Here is an 18,786-nt window from a genome sequence, read left to right on the forward strand (position 1 = left end):
GCATTCACGCCCCTCACCGTCCCGGGCCGGGGGGCGGAGGGCCGCGATGCCGGCCTGAGAGGGGGCGTGGCCTTTCCCGTCACTTTCGCTGTGGCGAGGGTCGCGGAAGGGACAGCGACAGGGCCGCCGGGCTGGGGCGACGGGCGAGGCGCAAACTTTATTAGGAGTTTGGCAATTGATGGCGAGGCTGTTGGGAGGCGTTGCACGCCGGCCGGGAGACGCGGGGTGGTGGCCTGCTCCGCAGAAGACCTTCCCGGGACCTGACTGGCCGCGGGACGGCCGCGGGACGGCCGCCTGAGAGACACCGACAGTAGCAAACCACCATCACCTCTCCCAGCCTTACTCTACTCGTCCCCGCCCCGCCGCGCAATATAAGTATGAGCCGGAAAAGAACTGGCAACCCGGAGAGCCAATCCATTTGCAGACCTTACCTCTGCGGCCAATCAAGACGGAGAGGGGGCGTGACAAACTCGGGCTCCTCCTGGGCTCCTACTACTAAAGTCTGGAGGCCGGCAGAGCGGGTGGGCACTGGAGGGGCGGAAGTGCTGGCGCAAGCGCACTAGCATCGGCAGCGGCCAAGGCCCGCGCGGGAGGGGGACCGAGTACTGTAGCGCGGCAGGACCACCACTCCCAGCAGCCTTGGCGGCTCCCGCGGCTGCGCTGTTCACCACTGCCTTCCCTTTGTCACCTCCTGGAGCTCAGTTTGGAACGGCTTGGAGACAAAGGGGCCCGAGAGCAAAGCTGCTCCCTGGGACCGAGCCTCTGCGGAGGGCGGGCCGGCGGAAAAGATGCTTCCCTGATTCCTGGCCCGTTAGGTGCCCTCCGAGCGCTCTCCATTCCCCACTTTTTGGAAGGACCGCCAACACCTGGGGCGCTGGCGGCACTTTAGTGTCCTTTGACGCCCCGAACCCTCTTTAACCTCCCTTCCACCATGGCTCCAGGATTTAAGACTTTCTGAAAAGCCCGGCTCTGAGCCCTCCGTTGCCTAGACGACCGGATGGTCCGCCCCGCCCTTTCCGGGACAAGCCACGCCTCTCGGTCGTGGCCACGCCCCGGCGGCGCTCCCGCCTTTGTCCGCGCTCTGCTGTGGTTCCCTTGGGCTGGCTTTCGATCGCTGCAACTGGAGTTGTGTGCCGTCGGGTCCCGGCCCCTCCGCTTGGCTTCTGCTCTGCCTGACTGGGAGCGGCGCTGGGCGGAAGGGTCCCGCGTAGGGTGGCCTGTGGCCGAGTGCCGAGCGGAGACCCAGCCCCAGCCGCGCCTCCCCGGCTTCCCCTGTCTCCGTGTAAGCAGCGTAGGGTTCCGCTGGAGTCCCGGATTTATCCTGCTGCAAATCTGGACGCGCGGCCGCAGACAGACACTTGCAGTTTAAACGGGCACACTTTCCGGTATTTGAAGATTTGAAATGTTACGTGAAACATATCTGTTGGAATTTTTTAGTTTCCTGTATAATCCAGCACAATTTCGGACTAATCTAATTCAGTATTTGTAAATAGAGTGTTTACGGCTGGGGTGCGCATTCCCTGGACCCGTAGGTTATTTTGTGACGTGGATATTAGGGCAGCAGAGGAGAATGGATTGAGCTGTATTTTGAATTGGATTGTTCATATTGGAGCGTTGCTGCGGTGCTAAAGGACGAAACGAAGTTTCATTTCGTCCACACGATTCATTGGCCACTGATTAGCACAAAACACTGTGACCTGTGGGAAGAGAAACATGAAGTGAATAAAGTGTAGAAGGGGGTGCAAGGTTGAATTTTAAATATGCCTTTTTCGCAAAGAACATGTAAGTAACTTAAAAGCACAATAGCAAAAAAGAGAACCTGTCTAGGTTCTTTTAATCCTAGCAGTCATTGGCCTGAGAATGAACAGTTTTTAATCTGGACTCAAGAATAAAGGTTAGCAAGAATTTATCCCATTCAAAAATAATCTAGCTGGCCAGGCTCAGTGGTGTAGGGCTGTAATCCAAGCTGCTGGGGAGGCTCAGGCAGTAAGATGGCAAATTTTAGAGGCTAGCCTCAGTAATTTAGCAGGACCCTGTCTCAAAAAATAAAGAAGGCTGGGGATGTAGCTCAAGCACCTCTGGATTCAATCCCCAGTATCAGAAAACAAAGATAAAAAAAATAAACTGGAGTTAGAACTAGCTTATTTTTCAAAAAGTCACAATACTATCTGAATAATTCTTCTTCTTCATGAACTTCACAGATGCATAAACCAAAAGGCTTCTTATTCATTCAACTGGAAATATTTGAGTAGTTCCACCACGTGCCAACTACTGTTTTATGTGCTTGGAAGACAAGTAGTTAATAAGCAGTTTGACCTCCATAAAACAATTAATCCGCCCCTTAGGGTAAAAAGTCAGAAAGTGTTTTCTGAACATGCCTAGAATACCAATAGATAAAATAACCGTTTATCTTGCATTTTAAATATGGCACTAAGGAACAGTGCTCGATTTTTGAAGAATCCTGACTGTTTCAGTTTTGCTTTGTGGTGTACTGCTAAACTACACATTAAAACTTTTTTCTAAAGTTACATGTCAGGCTAGAGCAGTTGTCTAGCATGTGCAAGGCTCTGGTTCCATCCCAGGCCCTGGGTTTGATCTCCATCACAATAAATAAATAAATAAATAAAATTATGTTTCTAGTTTAACTAAAAGCATTCAAACCTATGAAGAAATGAATGTACAGTTCATGTTTTGAGGTGGTTAAAATATCTATACTGGGCTGGGGCTGTAGTTCAGTGGCAGAGTGCTTGCCTAGCATGTGTGAGGCACTGGGTTTGATTCTTAGCACCACATTAAAAAAAAAAAAAATTAACAAAGTCATGCTGTCCATCTACAACTTCAAATCTTTTTTTTTTTTAAAATCAATAACTAATCCATCTTAAACTTGAAAGTCCCTAAATGATATGTCACCATAATCTCCTCTACTTTGGATTTTCATGATTTTGCCTTGAAAGAAAATGGAGCTGGGTGTGGTGGCACACCTCCATAATCCCAGCAGCTTGAGAGGCTGAGGCAAGAGGATTGCGAGTTCAAAGCCAGCCTCAGCAAAGGCCAGGTGCTAAGCAACTCACTGTTTTTAAATAAAATACAAAACAGGGCTGGGATTGGTTCAGTGGGTGAGTGCCCCTGAGCTCAAACCAGGTACCCCCCACTACTCCCAAAAAATTAAAATGTAATCCTGAGAACTATATTTTATTGTCATTAAGGACTAAAAAAATGGCATTAATAGTATTTCGGAATCAATTTTAATTTATGCTGACCTAGATTAAGGCAGGAGATGGCTTCAAATTAACAGATTCTCTTTTTAGGTATATGTGCTAGTAAATCTTCCAAGTCACTGTAGTATTCATTGTGCAAAAACGATATTTTTTCATCATTAAATATTAGATTTTATTTATCATTGCTTGGTGATTCCCAAAAGTTGTGAGAAAAAGTAGAATTAGTGCCAGTCAAAAGCTGAATACATTACAAGACTAATTTTCTGAAAACAAAAGATATCATTGTTAATTTAAAAGTCTTGATTTTCTTAGGCCAATCCAAATATGCCACCTAGCCAGATTAATTTTTTTTCTTTCAGCTATCCAGATTCATGTGTAGGATTTGGATGTCAGTGTTATTAAATCTTTTTTTCCCCAAACTTCTACTGTAACTCTTTTCTTGGATTTCTCATGCATCCCAGCTTTTGTTTGTTTGTTTTGGAATTTGGGATTGAACCCAGAGTTACCACTGAGCTCCATTCCCAGCCCCTTTCAACTTCTATTTTGAGATAGAATCTCACTAAATTGCTTAGGGCTTTCTAAATCGCTGAGGCTGGTGTCAAACCTGCAATCTTCCTGTCTCCACCTCCCAGATTACCGGCCCAGCTCTTGTCCTTTTTTTTTAAACTGGCATTTCTCTGATTAGAATCAAAGCTTTCTCTATCTGGTATTTTACTGCCCAATCTTCCTCTCTCCTAAGTGGACTTCATGACAGACTATAATTCAGCAACATTCAACGAGTTCTTTTCTGAATTTAGTGCAGTGTTTAAAAAAAAAATAAGTTAAAAAAATTACAATCTCTAGGAGAGAAACATACACATTTCACTAGAAAGAAACAAGAGACAATTACAAAATAACATCAAGACAAGTATTGCACTGGCAGTGAGGAAGTGGTGTATTCCGGAGAATTCAGAACAGGTATGGAGCTTGTATAGTTAGCAAGATGTATTTGGGCTTCTAATTTGGTACAATTTAACTTTGTGCACGAGAACATTCGACTATAGTTTAGCTTGAAACAATTGCAGAGTTGGATTCCAGGACCTTGAGAAAAAAATTTAAGTACTCTAGGAACACATTTGTTTGTCTCTACTTTGCCTTTTAAGAGAACATAAAACTAAAAAAAGAACTGAAGAAACTGCTGTTTTGAGAACTGAAAAGCAAAGGGATTTTTTTTTTTTTTTTAGATTGTTTTGCAAACTGCCAATAGGGGCACATTTGTCGATATTATTTGAAAGTAACTCTCAGAACATTTTTGTTCTCAAAGAATGGATGATAGTTGTTTTACTGTTAAAATGAATCCCAAGCAGGCAGTTCCTGCTACATGTACTTGATGAATGGGAACGTCTTCTAGTCTTGGTCTTTCATCCAGAGACCCCCAAGAGAGCGCTGAGGCACTTTTGTACTGTGTGTTGGGCTGCACGTTGTATTGTGATGCAGACATGCTGTGTGAATGTGGGGTGCAGTGTTAGGATACATACATTCTGCATGTAGGGTGCACACTTTTTTGGGATGCAGACATGATGCACGTTGAGGTGCAGACGTGCTTCGCGGGCCGGCGAGGTCCAAAGGTCCATCTCCCCTCGCTGCGGCCGCGGGCTCGCCGCCGCGGAGGGGCCTCTGAGCCGGGCTCGCACTGCGTCCCCAAGGGTGTGCAGCGCAACCTGCGCTAGGAGGGAAAGCGCCGCAGGCCCGCCTTTCCCTGCAGCCCTCCCGCCTCTCGCCCCACACCTCCGCGCCCAGGCCAGCCCAAGCTGGGGCCGCTGCCACCTCNGGGTCCGTGGTCCGGGCGTGGAGGACAGGTGCGGTGGGCAGCGCTGCCAGCCTGGGAGCTGGGCACGCGCAGCGCAGGTTGCCTGAAGGGCGTGCGTGTGGGGTCCTGCAGCTGAGTATGCAGGTGTTTCACGTGATGGGTCTTAACTTGTTCCCAGGTATAGCTGTGGACCAACTGTATACGATCACGCACACCTTGGCCATGCTTGGTGAGTTTCCTGGATTTTAGTTTTCACCTGTCAAGGGACCATTTATTTGGGAAAGAATAAACCTTTAAGGGCTTTTAAAATCTCTAAAGTGACAATTTAAGGGTACTGAATAATTTCTAAATTACTACAACCCAGACATCGTGGGAAGAACAGTAATAGTTTCATTTGGTTTGAGTAGTAATTCAGGGAGGCAGTGTGGAGTAGCTGCTGTAGGGGCAGAGGAGGCAAGGCACTGAAGACAGCAGGCAACAGTTTTATTTGGCTGCGGCCAGGTTCAGAGGCCACAGTTTTTGCTGTAATCAATTAATCCCCTGAACCCCAAGTTCAGGTAGTTTCAGAACTTTATACCCAGAATGTAAGGGGAGGGGCTCAGAAGTTCACAGCCTGCAGAAGTTCACATAAAAGCAGCTTTTCACTGTTCTGGGCAAGTTAACCCTTCAAGGACAGAGCCTGAGAAGGGGAGAGCTTCTTCTCCCCTTCCTTTCCTCCCCTGCCAGCTGTTACCATGGAGCCCAATTGGTAACTTCTCTTATCTTAAAAATGTAGATATCTATGTGAAGTCCAGCTCAAGGCCAGAGGCCTTGTTAAAGGATTTTTTTTTTTTTTTTTTAATCACATTTTGCACTTGCAAACACTTCTACAAACTACTATATTAGATACATGTTTGTGAAAAACAAGTAAAGGGGCCTTCAGCACCTGGAGTGCTGATCTCTTCCAGGCCAGTGGCCAAGTAAAATAGAGTAACAGGAAAATAGGAAGTTTAATTACATTGAACTTTTGCTTATAGTCTTAAATAAATCAATTGTGGTGAAGATTTCTGGAGAAGCTTAGTTAAGATTTTATTTTTTTGGAGGAGGTGGGGCGCCACTACGTAGTAAAAAGTTTTGGAATTAGGTGTTTGTGTCAGGGCTTGGTGAGATCAAGAGGCCAGCGTGTGTTGGGGGAGGGGGTGGTCATTTCTGGCTCCTGACATTTATTAGCTTCCTGGCATTGGATAACTCACTTTCTTGCTCAAATCCTAGTTTCTTTCATTTTTCTTGTGGTATAGGGGATTGAACCCAGAGGCACTCTACTATTGAGCTACATCTCTAGCCCTCTTTTTATTTTTCTATTTTGAGACAGGGTCTTGCTCAGTTGCTGAGGCTGGCCTCCAACTGGCCATCTGGCCCTCCTACCTCAGCCTCCTGAGTTGCTAGGATTACAGGTGGGCCAGGCTTCAATCCTGGTTTCATCATCTTTGAGATGGGGATGATAATATCCCATTCTTTTAAAAATCTTTACAGCAATTTTAGGACTGAATACTCATAAAATCCTGTTTAACTTGCACTTGCTGTGTGATGTGTTATAAGGGCTCAGCCATTATTGAGGATGGTGGCCTTTCTGAGTCACACACTACAGAACATTGGAGCAGGGGTGTAGCTTGGTCTGCCTCTCACCACGCACTTTCCCTCTTGACATCATGGCTGTTATGTGCTCTGCACACCTAGTGCCTTCAGAGGGACTGGGGAAAGCTAGGCCCATTTGCTCCACTGACATTCTCTTGGCCTGGCTGCTGTCCCTGCGGACTGAACTGAATGTGGCTGACAGGAGGTCCCCACCTCTTGCCCACTCCAGGCTCTTCACTTTCCTTCCCACATCTTAGGCCTGTGACTGTTTCAGTGGCTATGGGCTTAATCATTTAATTTCATTAGCATGACATGATTATTTCAGCACCAACAGAGCGGGGACCAGAGAGTGCCTGCTTCACAAGGCACTTGGAGCCTGGTCAGAGCTCAGCTCAACCAAAAGAGGCATCCAGAAGAGGTTGGCAGAGAAGTGCCAGTCCTGCTTGGGGAAAACAAATCAGCCAGTTTGGTTCATCTAGGGGATTGGAGGGGCCGGCTGGAGCCAGACAGGGAGGGTGTTGCATTATCTGGTCCCAGCAGTTGAGATTCCGTCTTGTAGGGATGGAGTGGAGAGGAAGTGTCTCTAGTGAAAACTCTGGGAGTCCGAGGGACCTTAGCAGTCATCCAGTGGGTTTGGGATGTCATCACTCAATGCTTGGGAAGCAGGCTGCGAGTGGCACTCTTGGCTCATGGCACTCCTGGCTGACACGGTGTGGTTGTCAGGGGAGTCACAGGAGGCCGTGGAGGCCTCTGGTTCTCTTTTTGTTTGTTTTTGCTGTGTTCTGTTTGTTTGTAGGTTTCTAGCTCTTGATGCCCATGCATCTGACTTTGGCTGTCCGGCACTGCAGAGTGTGCATGCACAGGAGCAGCTACCATGGATACAATCCACTTGCAGCCCCTGCCAGTTCTGCCTTTTCCTGAGGGCACTTCTGGGGCTCAGCCTGAGTTCTGGAGTATGTCACCCAAGTCTTGTTGCCATTTGTTTTAGGTCCCTGTTAGTTGTTTCTTTTAAATCTCAATTCTGACCAGACACAGTGGCTCATGCCTGTAATCCCAGTGGCTCAGGAGGATCACGAGTTCAAAGCCAGCCTCAGCAACAGTGAGGCACTAAGCAACCTATTGAGACCTCGTCTCTAAATAAAATACAAAATAGGGCTGGGGATGTGGCTCAGTAGTCAAGTGCTCCTGAGTTCAATCCCTGATACCCCCCCAAAATAATAATAATAATAATTTCAATTCTGTGGAGTCTTTTCCACCTCCAGAGGGCCACGGAGATGAAGATGGTAGCCACAGCTTGTGTTCTTTGGAGTTCATGCTGCCCGAGCACCTGCATGCATAACAGTCCTGTGAGTTAGTGGAATTTTGCCTAGTTTATAAATAATCAGACTGAGCCTCTGAGAAGGTAAATATCTTGGCAAGGAGTTTTTGGAGGTAGTTTTATCATTATGGTCAAGCTCTAGCCTAAACTTTGTTTGTGTATGCTTTAGGAGGAGACCATTAAAGTGCTAGGATTTTCTTTCTGGAGGAAAATGATTTTGTGAACTCAGATTTAGAGAGACTGCATGGATGATAGAGATGAGCATGAGATTAGCTGACCTGGAGTTTCAAGGTTGCTTTCATGGGAGAATAACCTCATGGTTTTCACATGTTTTTGCCCATTCAGTTCAGAAAAGAGTACAAGCCTTGAGTTGTTAAAATGCTTCTAAACTCTTTTGGTTTTAAAATCCGACTCACTTCAGCATGGCATATAAACAAGCTGCTGTTTTTGCATTTCTAGAATGGTTCATATTCTTAGGAGTAACCTGATGCACCCCTAAGAGGATCGCACTTGTCCTGTTTATGATTATTTACTTCTATGCATTTCATGTTAGTGAGAAACTAGAACTATTCTAGAACATGAACAAGAATAGCAAAAACTCTCAGTATTATAACTACCTTATAAGATTGTATTATGAGTGAATTTTTGTACATTTAAATAGATGTAAATTCACTCAACAGCTCTAAAACTAAAAAATGCTAACATTGTGTCCTGAAATTGATGCAATTCCATTGTCAGCTTTTCCTGAGGACCCCGTCAGTCAGAAGGCTGTTCCTTGTACTAGCCCCATTTGGCCATGGCTTGTGTTACACAGTTCAAGTTAGGTAGCAGGATGTTAAATTATAATGCACTTTTTCAAGGATAATAATAATGGTTTTGCGCAATCTAAAGAGAGCCCAACATTTTTTTCTTTCAGTTCATATGTTAGATTTGATATAATTCGAAGGATCCTAACCAAGGTTTTTGGTTGCAACATAGTCATGGTGATGGGTGTTACAGACGTGGATGACAAAATCATCAAAAGAGCCCATGAGGTAAGCACAGAAGGTTTCCGTTCATCAACACTTGATCCATCGGTGGCAGCTGCTTTTTTTCATATTTTACAAGTTGTTCTCACACCTTGTCATTCATACGTGGCCCAGTAGATGTGACCATATTGTAGTGGCCAGGAAAGGCAGTGAGGCCCGTGGAATGGTGGCCCTGAAGCCTCACTCCACAGGGGTGTCCCAGCTTGAGTCTAACCCCTACACGCCCTCACCCTGCTGGGAGGCGATGCTCTCTCCCCCAGGCAGCTGGCTCTTGGCCTTGGGCGTCCTGTGTTTCTGCTGCTGGTGCCTTTCATTTCTGTTTCTTGATAGAAGGGGCTTTTGTTCTGGGAACACTCTGTCTCTGCACACACTGGTTGGGTGGAGCAGAGCTTGTGCTTTTGTTAACACATTTTACTTAAGGTTTAAATTTTTCTTGAAAAATGTTTATAAAAATAAATAAATAAATAAATTGATACCAGCTTAATATCATCACATACAAAAAAAAAAGAAAAATGTTTATAAGCAAATAGCCTAGTCTTCTTACGTTTTGGTATAAAGTTGTGAACTTCATAACTTTTTAAAGCAAGATATAAAGCAAATACGAGAGGAAAATAAAGTAATTTTACCAAAAAAAAAATTTTTTTTCTTGAAAGACTGTCATCTGCAGAGTAACTGCAGGAACAGTACAAAGACTGCCCACACCCTGCCCAGGATTTCTCGCCGTGACTCTGCTGTGTGCACTTTCATCTTCTCTTTGTGTAAGCTCTCTCCAGCTTGGTGCCCCTCTTTGCTGAACACACATTGTGACTCTTCCAGGAATAAGGACCTGCACTGCTACCCTGTGTCCCTCCCAGCCAGGAAGTGGGCATGATGCAGTGTGCTGATGTCGGGGGCATAGCCGTCCCCGCCACAGGCCCATCCCAGGGTCATCTCCATCCCTGCAGTGCCTCCTTTCTCTTCTGGTCTAGGACTCTTCTGGAATCTTCTACCCTTTAGTTCCTGCGTCCGAGTTTCCCTCAGCCTGTAAAGGTCCTTGGTCTTCACCCCTTCTTTATCTTACATCCTTGACAGTCTCAAACATGATGGGACTTTCACTTTGAAGGACATGTCTACATTTTACAGGGAAGGGTAGGGAGTATGGGAGAGTCTGCAGCTTGTGTAGACTTTGGGTCAGGGCCACAGGCCCGGGCTTCTGGCTGCAGGCCCTTCCAGCAGGGCCTTGCAGGTGTGAATGGCTCAGGTACTGAGGCATTGGCAGAAAGCATGTCTTTCCTGCTCAAATTGAGGGCCCCAACAAGGTCTGGTTCCACACCTGTCAGAGCCTCAAAAGACTTGGTGGGTGAGAATATCCTTGTCAGACAGGCGGAAGGTTGGGAACCTCCCTGAGCTCTCCCGGGTGGCTGGGGGTGCTGTGTCCTGCATATCACCTCTGCCAGAGGGCTTTGTGGGCCCTTGACTTTGTCTTTTCTGAATTTCTTGCTGCTGGGAATCAGGAATGTGTTCCCTCTGCCTCCTCGGAACACTGTGCCTACTGGCATGATGGTGGAGTGGCTGATAGTGCTGTCACACAGCACAGCACGCATCCCTCCTGAGTCAGTGAAGCTGACCTCATATATTTTTGTGAACAGTTATCTTAGGGTAGTTGTTCAGTACCTTTGCCTTTCAGAGCTGGTGCAAATACTTGTCACAGTGGGAACTCCCAACACGTGTGAGGTAGAGAGGCTCACTGGAGCCCTCGCCTAGCCCAGCCCCCTGGACAGGCAAAGTGCCCTCCTCTTCAGTGCTTCTGCAGACTGCCTGCTGGGTCTGGGGGTAGGGCTTGGGCTGGGTTTAATAGAGCACATATTCCTAGTAGTCTTCCAGAGCGGGACTTCCCTGAAGTCTGGCTGATTGGAAGCTGTCTTGGTCCATTCTGTGCTGCTATAACAGTTTGCCGTATTCCGCCCTGTCCTCAGTTTCTCTCTCCAAGGTGTCAGTTACCCAGAGTCAGCTGTGGTCTAAGATCTTAAATTGAAAATTCCAGAAATAAATGATCTACCAGTTTTAGCTTGTGCGGTGCTCTGCGCAGCATGACCACGCTTCACCTGCGCTCACCTGCCGTCTGCCCATCAGATGGACTGACAGGGCCTTGCCACTTGTGTTCGGCCATGGCCTCAAAGCCAAGAACACTTCGGGTGTGTCAAAGAGAAGCTGTGAGAACTGTTGTATTGTATCCTCATTTGTCGCTATAAACCTTTTACTTTGTGTAATATATAAATTAAACTCTAATTTGCCATACGTGTGTACATGTAGGGAAAGCCACAGTATGCACAGGGCTCAGTATACTGTGATTCCAGACATCCACTGGGGGGTCTTAGAACATGTCCGCATAGATAAGGGGAGTCTGTTCTAGTTCTCGCCTAGAAATAGTGCCCCGCTTCTATATAGTAATCACATCTGAAACCATGCTTAGGGGGACATGTTTTTCAGTGTTCAACAAAAAGGCTTTTTGAGAAAATCTGATGCAGACTGTTTTTATGTGTTTTTTAGTTGTAGATGGACACAGTACCTCTATTTTATGTGGTGCTGAGGATTAAACCCCCTGGCTCATTCGTGCCAACAACCCCAGCCCTAATGCAGATTTTTTTGAAGGCAAAATGACTTTTTTGTTTTCTTCCTATTTTTAGTAACGTAACACGACCTTTAGCTGGGTGTGGGGTCACCGGCAGCAGCACCTTTACCCTGTGAGCACTGTCCTGCCATCCTGTCCAGAGCGCACTCGTCTTTCACACCTGAAACTCTGTTCCCCCGACGACTCCCTGGCCTCTCCCCAGCCCCTGGAGCCCCCACCCTGTCTCTATGGACTCCCCATGCGTGACACTGGCAGTATCTGTTCCTTGGCAGTGGCTCATTTTGCAGAGCATCACGGCCTCACGCTCATCCGTGTCCTCGCCTGGGTCAGCGCTCCTCCTTTCTGAGGCAGAGCAGTGTGGCTGTGAGGGTCACCACACTGGTTTCGTCCCTCTCCGTGGGCTGCTTCTAGTGCAGGTGTGTCATGATGGTTGATGTCTTCATGCCCTCTGCGCCAAGACTTGTTTTAAAAGTATTTTAAATTACAACATTACATGTTTTGGGGTGGGGAGGTAGTAGGGACTGAACCAGGGTCTCACACATGTTAGGCAAGTGCTTTACCATCGAACTACATGCTGTTAAAAAAAAGATTTCATAAAAAAAAAAGTGAGACAGGGTCTCATGAGTTGCCCAGGCTAGCCTCAAACTTGATATCTTCCTGCCTCAGCCTCCTGAGTATCTGGGATCACAGGCACGTGCTACCATGCCCAGCTGCAACATCACACTTTTCTGAGTTGTTCCCTTGACTTTAATTCCTGGCGTGTGTTTTCAGTTTGTCAGGGCTAAGCCCACAGATTTCAAATAGGTCTGCAGTAGGAGTCAAGAGGCCTGGCACATCTGCATGGCAGCATTCAGGCTGAGAGAGTCATTCGGCTGTCTCCAGCTGGTCTCCATGGTTCAAGCCCTCGCTCTCTTTGCTTCAGGATAAGGGGAGTCTATTGTAGTTCTTGCCTAGAAATAGCGCCCCATGCTTCCTGGAAAGAAGGTGGAATGTTCTAGAACATCTTGAGGCTCAGTCTGAGTGCAGAGGGCCCAGCATAACAGAGTTCCCTGTGGGGGAGAGCTCTAGCTTGAAGTACCCCGGGGTGATGAGGGACAGCTAGGAAATAACGCAACGTAACAAGGACATGTCCCCATGTCAGCATTGTCTGGGATCCTGTCACAGTGAGAGAGCAGTTCTGTGCCGACATGTGGCGTGACTAGCTGCTCAGAAGTTGAACTTTGTGGTGGAGTGGCTCAGTGGTAGAGTGCTTTGGGACACACAAAGGAAATTAAATTCAGTGGTTCGACTTTTAGAGTGTGATTCCCCTCCTTGACCTCACAGCAGTCGACTGGCATTTGTGTGGACGTTCTCTGTGGACAGGTTCCTGGGGCTGGGCTCCTGAGCCGGCATGCCCCTGTGTGGACAGGGCGAGCTGCTGGTGTGGACAGTAGTTGGTGAGCCTCTCAGTGCAGGTGTCCCTGGTGTCTGTGTGCACAGTGGTCCCGTCAGACTAGGTGAGTGGACACTCAGTTCATGTGGAGCAGCAAAAACAGCAGGAGTACAAAGACTCAAAGAAGAATGTTGAGGAGTGGTCCCACCACATGAAAACACAGTTAAACGCCGAGGAGAATGTTCTGTTTTCATTTATTATTATTATTATTATATTTATTATTTATTTATTTGCATGACTGGCCTGTAGTGAGCTGCGTGTGTCATTCATTCATAGGCATTTGGGATGGATGTGGAGATGGTGTGCTCTGTGGACACATGGCCCTTTAACCCCACGTGACCCGGATTCCGTCTGCCTCCCGCCCACTGCCCCAGCAGCCCCTGACCTGCCTTCTGTCCCTGTCAAGGCTCTGAAAGTCAGATTGTACAAAACCTGAGAAAACAAGCAGTGGACCCCATGAGACAGTCCACACATAGGCCCAATAATTAAGGGGGATCTGTTGTATGATAAAAGATGGCATTTCAGATCCATAGGGGAAAAGGTAGACTATTCATTAAAAAGTGTGGACAGCTGGTTAGCCATCTGGAGAACAAAATATACCAAATAAGCCAATTTTGAGGCAGATCAAACATTTAAATCTAAAAGGAATAGATCCACAGATTACTGTAAGAAACCCCAGGACACTCCTAGAGCCTCAAGTAGGGGAAGGCTTTTCCCAGTTTTTCCAAACCCAGAAGCCACTTCTGAGAAAAGATTCAGAAATATAAAAAATTACAAAATATAAAAATAAAAGCTTCTACATTCCATAACCTTAACGTTGAAAAAAGTTGAAACTTACATCACAGATAAAAGGTTAACTTCTTTTATATAAAATTACTTTCTACAAATCAATAAGAAAAAGACCACAACTCAATAGAAAAATGAACAGGGGAGTTAGAAGTCATTAAATAAGAATGGTTCCTAAACATGTGAGATATTCTAACTCACTCTAAATAAAATTAGTTTAAATTACAGTTATAACAGAAAAGCCTTTGGGTGTTACAGAGACAGAGTCTAGAAGTTTGCCAACACTGTGCTGGTGAGGGTGCGGGAAGGAGATGACCTTGGCGTGGCTGGTCAGGTGTCAGTAGTAATTCCCACAGAGGGCGGTTTGGCAATGGCCAGTCAAGTATGTGTGCATGCTCCCTCTGACCAGCATTTTCCAACCAGGTGTACAGCTCAGAGACGGTTGGGGGCAGGTGTTGTGAGATGTGTGTGGCTGCGTTTGTAACAGCAAAGCTGAGACTGCCCTTCTGCAGGGATGGGTTAAATAGCTACCACACACCTGGGAGAAGGGGTACAGGCAGCCTTCGCAAAGAACAGTGTAGCTCTGTCTGCAGTGCAGAGATCTGGGATGCCGTGTGCTGCTGGGAGAAGCCAGGAGTTTGAGCAGGGTGGGCCACATCTGACACACGAATTAGCCACATTCATGGTAGTGAGAACCGGCCAAGGTGTTTCCTGGGAGGGAAGCCGGTGTGTACCCTTTAAGTCATTTGAAATCTGGAGGTGAATTATCTATGCAGAAGAAGACATTAGAAATAGGTAAAGAAGAGCAACCTGTAGATCTTTAGGTCCAAAATCACATAGTACTTGAAACTTCCGATGTGGCAAGAAAACATATTTTTGTTTGGTCTCATCCTCTGAATGAGTATGTTAACCTATTTCTTGACTAAATGGTTTGTGTTCACCACAGAACTGTGCCCCAGGAGCAGGACTATGCCTGGTGCTAGGTGCTGAGTTCTTGCTGTCTTTAATGGTGGTGCTACTATGTTTTCTGTCTGGTTGTCTGCAGGGCTGGGGATGAGCCCAGAGCCTCACCGTGTTGGGCCAGTGCTACAGCCCTGAGCTACACCCCAGCCCCTGTGTTCTCTCCTCACAGGGCCGTCCTAACCATGTACACAGCGAGGCTTCACAGTGGTCTGGGGGATGACTGGGTGGGGGTATTTCCACGTTTCAGAGAAAGCAAAGGCTGCGAGGTTTAGCTCGTTGATTTGCCAAGCACACGGGGCTGAAAGGACAGCCGGGTGAGCAACTTCAGTGAGTACTCACTGGCCTGGTTTCTGGGATGATGGTACCCTTTCAGAGCCCTGGGCAGGAGGAACACAGGCCTCAGGTGATGTGGCTGCCCAGCCTCAGGTGTGGCATTGAGAAGCTTGAGAAGGATGATTCTTAATGCTCTGGAGCAGAAATATCTTCACCCATAAGGACAGGAGACCTATTTCACAGAGCAGGTCAGAGGCAAGTCTAGCATGTGATAGACGCATGTTGTGGCTGCAAATGTGAGGCCGGCAGCCTCGGAGCCTCTGTTCATGGTGAGTCCAGGTCCAGCCTTCTGTGAAAATCTGGCAGGAGCTACAGGCCTGTGCCCCAAATGCACCCAACATTCAAGGTGCAACATGCTGCTTTGGTGGCCTTTGGTAGCCTCATCCATTCCCAGGAGCCCAGCCACATGACCTCAGGGCTTCGGTACCCCTGATTAGTATGTTGAATCACTTTCAAAATGTTTCTGTAGGGATCTCCTCTCAAATGTGTTTCTGACCACTTCTTTCCTCCTGAAGGCAAAGAGAGGGTCTTTGCCTCTCGATGGCAGAGCGCCTGCCCACATGGTGTGGCTGGGCCCCAGCCCAGCAGCACGTGCACAAGAAGACTAGATCTGGCTCTGCCCTGTTTTGGAGAAGTGGAGTTTGTTTGTTTCTTATATAATGAAAATTGTGACACTGTTCATTTCTTCTTTTCTCTAACCACAGAACAAGGTCAGTAAGCCTTCAACTAGCTAAGCTCCTGGTGCAAGTGTAGGACCTGGAATTAATGCCCCTCTGGACCCAGCCGTGCTCACGCAGTCCCTCCCTCCTGGTGGGCTTTGGTGGCCTGATTCCATCCCCAGGAGGCCTTTGGTGTGGAGAAGTGCATTTGTGGGGCGCCTGCCTCTGTGGTTCCAGTGGGGTCTTGGGCTCTAACATGCTCATCCGGTCCTTCTGCAGATGAGGGTGTCACCTGCTTCACTGGCCAGTCTGTATGAAGAAGATTTTAAGCAGGACATGGCAGCCCTGAAGGTAAAGTGTGTGGTTGGCTTTTCTTTCCATGAGGAAAGTGTGCTGGGACTGTGAAGGGCAGCAGTAGCTGACCTATGTGTTCCAGAGCAGTCCAGTCTGAGTGTATGAGGACTGGTCCCAGTGTGCCACTGTGAGACCGAAGGAGGCCGACAGACCCAGGACCGCACAGGGTGCAGTTCGTTGGGCTTACAGGCAGCAGCATGATCCTGTGCAGCAGTAGATGAGTTGGATTCGTGCAATTTGGGTCAGAAAGGGGCATATTTATGGATTAGGACAAAAGTGACTTCATCCTGGTTAGAGTGGACCTGGATGATCATAAACTAATAAGAGTTCCTGGTGCCAGGGTTCAGTTGCAACCACTTATGGCTTTGTCGGTCTATACTCTGCTGGGAAACTTCGGGCAAAACCGACTGGGGCTGCTCTGAGGCAGTCATGGAGTCATGACTCAAGCATGGCTGCAGTTAGGTCGAGCTGAATCCTGTGCTGTGATTTAGAACGAGGGAAACATGGTTGTGTCTCTGCTTTCTTCCAGGTTCTCCCTCCAACAGTGTACTTGAGAGTAACTGAAAACATTCCTCAGATAATCTCGTTCATTGAAGGAATAATTGCTCGTGGGTATGCCTATCCAACAGTAAAAGGTAGGCTTTATGTTATCAGAACTGGTCATTGAGTAATGCTGTTGGGGTTTCAAGAAGCTGGACACATCCAAGTTGTGGAATAGGCTGAGTGCTATATTGTCTGTCTGAATTTGGTTCTTGCAGCAAAACTGTGCTGGGGTTGGTCTGGGTTGTAACTCTTCAGTAGAGCACATGCCTATCAATCCCCCACATTGCAAAAAAAAAAGTTCTGGGATTTCCCACTGTGTGCGTCTCCCCACAAAACTCTTGCGTTTCCCTATCCCAGGAGAAGATGGGCCTGGAGAGCTGGTCTTGTACCAGTTTGCAATCTATGGGAGGTATACAGGCGTTCATTGTGGTCTTCTTTCAGCTTAGCTTAGGAATTTGTATTAACAAAGCTTGGGGACAAGATCAAGACCTCTGAGACATGTCCTTCATGTTAGGGTTTATCCCTGGGCCACTCTCTCCATAGGTACATCGTTTGTCAGTGGGCCTCAAAAGTTAGTTGCCCGTGACACCTCAGCAAGCAGAATCTCTGAATGAAAGGTGCCCAGGGTGTGGTCAGACCAAGATTCTAAGTCCCTGTTAATTCTGGCTTTAAAATATAGCAAAAGGGGTCAAGTGAAGGGTGCCATCTTCTGTATTTAAATTCTAATAACTCGTTAGATATCAACCTTGAGAGATGCTGATATTTCAGACAAGAAGTGATGAATGCCTAACTATCTCGTGAAACAGGCAACGTCTACTTTGATCTGCAGTCAAGAGGAGACAAGTATGGCAGACTGGTTGGCGTGGCACCTGGGCCTGCTGGAGAGCCAGGTGGGTGCCGAGCTTGCCCTCTGGGCCCCAAGCCTCAGTCTCACGTGGGTTCCAGAGAGCAAGGTCTGAGCTGGGCCTTGACTTGCTCAGAAATGGTGACATTGGCCCTGCCCTGATCATGGTCACATTGCACATTGAGCTCACTTCTATGGATAGATGAAGCTTACTGAGTGTGGCGTCAGCAGCAGGTGCAGCGGCTCCACCCGGCCCTGCTCTGAGAGCCGAGCTGCTCACCCACTCTCCTGTTCCCCTTGGTGTTTGTGGCGTGATAGGTACATTTCGACATTCCTGTGGCTTGCTCCCGTCATGTACTGAGTCCCCACCAGCACCCTGGGATCTGTTATGTGCTGTCTCCACTCCAGACTAACAAGCAGAAACCCAAAAGATAAGTTGTCCAAGAGAGCCAGGTGTACTATCTTCCTGTCCTGAAGACTGCCATTTACACCTAATTATTGTAGCATTATTTATGTGACTTCTCAGAAATTGTATTTGTTACCTTTACCCTGCTCCCTCCATAGGGGGGGCTATCCTCACGTGAGCTGTGGCTACGAGCAGGTGTTAGGGTGCCTTCAGGGTACAGGGATTTGTGAGAGTTATGCGTTCTAGTATCAGCTGCAGTCTTTTATTTTATTTTGATGGACTTTATTTTTTATTTGAGCTGCTTTGGGTGCACAGCAGGATTAAGTGTAGGCTTCAAGAGTTGCTGTGACCTCTTCCCCTGCAGCGGCTGACCCTTGCCCATTGCCAGCATCACCACCAGAGTGTCCATTTGTCACAGTGGATGAGCAACATGGACTGTCTGCGTCACCCAAGGGCATGGCTTAGAATCCTCCTAGTGCCATGGGTTCTGTGGATTGGACAGATGCAGAGATGGCATGGCCCAGCAGTTACTGCCTGCACACCACTGCCCTGTGCACCCTCCCTGGTGACTGCTGGTCTGTCACTCCCTCCATTGCTTTTCCAGTGTCCCGGAGTCGAAATCTTGTGGTCCAAGCTTTTCAGATTGACTTCTTCCTCTTAGTTATATGCATTCTGGTTCCCTCTGCATTACCAGGGCTTGAGAGTTCATTTTTCTTTGATACTGAATAATCTTCCATTGTCCAGGTACACTGAGATTTTTTAATCCATTCATTCCCTAAAGGACATCTTGGTTGCTTCCAGGTTTTGGCAGCTGTAATTAAAGGTGCAGTGAACACCTGTGCACAGGTTTTTGTTTGTATGTAAGTTTTTAGCTTCAGGTTAATTCCA

General features: G+C 47.3%; 2 protein-coding genes across 10 annotated transcripts in view; one reads left to right on the plus strand and one right to left on the minus strand.

Annotated features, from left to right (window-relative positions):
• Nucleotides 1-566, minus strand: part of Ing1 (inhibitor of growth family member 1) — a 4,954-nt gene extending 4,388 nt beyond the window's left edge. The window contains exon 1 of the mRNA XM_048800638.1: nucleotides 432-566. The gene's annotated coding sequence lies outside the window, so the exon portion shown is untranslated. The remainder of the gene's footprint in view (nucleotides 1-431) is intronic.
• A 277-nt stretch (nucleotides 567-843) lies between these two features.
• The window catches only part of Cars2 (cysteinyl-tRNA synthetase 2, mitochondrial), a 40,546-nt gene continuing 22,603 nt past the window's right edge, over nucleotides 844-18,786 (plus strand). For 3 of the 9 annotated variants that reach the window (XM_048800627.1, XM_048800626.1, XM_048800628.1), the window contains exons 1-4: nucleotides 844-1,282; nucleotides 16,031-16,102; nucleotides 16,635-16,740; nucleotides 17,455-17,538. In XM_048800627.1, the coding sequence (XP_048656584.1) occupies nucleotides 998-1,282; nucleotides 16,031-16,102; nucleotides 16,635-16,740; nucleotides 17,455-17,538 (547 nt within the window). In that variant the 5' untranslated portion in view covers nucleotides 844-997. Of the gene's footprint in view, nucleotides 1,386-5,185; nucleotides 5,237-8,855; nucleotides 8,974-16,030; nucleotides 16,103-16,634; nucleotides 16,741-17,454; nucleotides 17,539-18,786 lie in introns of those variants that run through there. The other 6 variants (XM_048800631.1, XM_048800633.1, XM_048800630.1 and 3 more) reach the window with 6 other exon arrangements.

The sequence above is a fragment of the Marmota marmota genome, unplaced genomic scaffold (genome assembly GCF_001458135.2).
Source record: "Marmota marmota marmota unplaced genomic scaffold, marMar, whole genome shotgun sequence".
NCBI classification, from domain to species: Eukaryota; Metazoa; Chordata; class Mammalia; order Rodentia; family Sciuridae; genus Marmota; species Marmota marmota.